The sequence below is a fragment of the Meleagris gallopavo genome, unplaced genomic scaffold (genome assembly GCF_000146605.3).
Source record: "Meleagris gallopavo isolate NT-WF06-2002-E0010 breed Aviagen turkey brand Nicholas breeding stock unplaced genomic scaffold, Turkey_5.1 ChrUn_random_7180001854197, whole genome shotgun sequence".
Classification (NCBI taxonomy): domain Eukaryota; kingdom Metazoa; phylum Chordata; class Aves; order Galliformes; family Phasianidae; genus Meleagris; species Meleagris gallopavo.
The window spans coordinates 21,309-23,389 of record NW_011120659.1 but is presented as its reverse complement, the minus strand read 5'-3'; the positions used below and the strand labels follow the sequence as shown (position 1 = coordinate 23,389).

At 64.1% G+C, this 2,081-nt stretch overlaps 1 protein-coding gene across 1 annotated transcript in view; it reads left to right on the top strand.

Moving 5' to 3' along the window:
- LOC104915829 (UPF0577 protein KIAA1324) overlaps positions 1–2,075 on the top strand; it is a 6,263-nt gene extending 4,188 nt beyond the window's left edge. The window contains 5 exon segments of the mRNA XM_031557549.1: positions 303–486; positions 562–617; positions 619–738; positions 826–991; positions 1,543–2,075. Coding sequence (XP_031413409.1) covers positions 303–486; positions 562–617; positions 619–738; positions 826–991; positions 1,543–1,611 — 595 coding nt within the window. The 3' untranslated portion in view covers positions 1,612–2,075.
- Positions 2,076–2,081: the final 6 nt, after the last annotated feature.

Below are 2,081 nucleotides of genomic sequence, written 5' to 3'. Positions count from 1 at the left end.
GTCCTCACGGCCCCCCGGGCGTCCCCTGTCTCTAAGCGTCCCCGTGCACGAGCACAGGGAGTGTGCCATCCTTGAGGACTTTGCTTTGGGGACAGCCTCCACCGTGTCCCCGTGTGCCGTGCCCCACTGTAGTGCCATCCATGGAGGGAATGGTGGTGTATTCGGGCACTTTGGGGACAGCCACCACCGTGTCCCCAAATGTAATGCCACGGGGAGGGCAGCGGCACGTTTGCGGACTCCACTTTGGGGACAGCCACCATGGTGTCCCCTGCACCGTGCCCCACTGCGATGCCATAGCAAAGGCGATGCGCTTGGCACTTTGGGGACAGCCACCCCTCTACCCGCGTGTCCCCCCACAGCAAATGCCCCGAGGGCACCTGTGATGGCTGCACTTTCCACCTCCTGTGGACGACGGCCGAGGGCTGCCCACGCTGCTCCGCCAACCACTTCCGCGCCATCGTGGGCGCGTGCCAGGGCGGCGTGCAGGTAAGGGGCTTGCGGGGACGATGGGGACAGCGGGGACACGATGTCACCACCCTGACCCCCCCGTGGCACACACAGAGGACCATGTACGTGTGGCGGGAGCCGCGGCTGTGCCACGGGGGGCAACGTCTCCCCCCCCCGGGTCCGCCCGTGCCGCAGCGCTGAGTTCTGGCTGAAGGTGGGCGTCTCGGTGGGGACGTGCGTGGCCGTGCTGCTGGCTGCTCTAGCTGCCTACTTCTGGAAGAAGAACCAAAAGTGAGTGTGGGGCACGTCCCCTATGTCCCCCCCCCACCCCATCCCATCGTCCCCGTGCGGAGGTTGTGGTTATGGGGGTGTTTCCAGGTTGGAGTACAAGTACTCACGGCTGGTGCTGAACGCGGCGGCCAAGGAGAGCGAGCTGCCTGCACCGGATAGTTGTGCCATCATGGAGGGAGAGGATGGTGAGGATGAGCTCATCTTCACCAGCAAGAAGTCCCTGCTGGGCAAGATCCGCTGCCTGGCCACCAAGGTGGGAGTGGGAACGGGAGCAGGGGGGTCCTATAAGATGGAGGTGTTTCACAGGGCTGTCCCAATGGATGGGAGTGTCTCATGGGGTTGACCCAAGGGATGGGGGTGTCCCAGGGGGGTGATGTTGATCCAAGGGGATGAGACTGACCCAAGGGATGGGGGTGTCCCATGGTGTTATCCAAGGGATGGAGAAGTCTCATGGGGATGGAGGAGTCCCGCTGGGTTGACCCAAGGCACAGAGGAGTCCCAAGGGTTGGGGTGTCCCGTGAGATTGGGGTGTCCCAAGGGGATGAAAGTTTCCCGTGGGATGTGGGGGTTCCCATGGGGATGTTGCAAGGGCTGCAGGTGTCCCACAGGGTTGAGGGTCCTAGGTGCTGAGGGTGACTCGTGGAGCTGCGGATGCCCCATGGGATGCAGGGTCCCATGGAGTTGAGGTGTCCTACAGAGGGGATATCCAGTGTCCTACGGGGATGGATGCCCCATGGAGTTGTCCCACAGGGAGGGGTGTCCCCTGTTTGTGTCCTCATCCCTCAGTGTCCCCATTCCCTGCAGCGCACCCCAGATGGCTTTGACTCCGTCCCCCTGAAGCCATCGTCTGGTGGCACCGACCTGGAGCTGTGAGGGGGCCGTCCCACCCCCCACCCGTGGCCTTACGGACCCACAGAGCCCCCGGGGGCACTTTTGCTCCCCCACCCCTGGGAAAAGCCAAAAAATACCAAATACAGACGTGGGGATCAGGAGCACCCCCAGCCCGGCACGGGGACGTGGGGGGGCAGCCCTATGTGTCACGTTGGGGACACATGTGGGGCAGAAGTGTGCATGGGGGGGTTGCACGAGTGTGCACACATGTGCAAGCTGCTGGCCCCCCATGCTCTGCATGGAGCACGGCAGGGAATACATGGTGGCCACGTCACACCTTGTCACTGTCCCCCCATGCCGTGTCACCCCGTGCCACGCCAGCTGTGCCACAGCCCCATGCCAGCCCCACTCCCCCCTAGGCTGCCTTTCCCCCTGCCAGGATGCACCCCTGAGGTGATGCTGCCCCACAGTGGGTCCCCCTGCGGCTGTCCCCACAGCAGTGCCCCGTATCC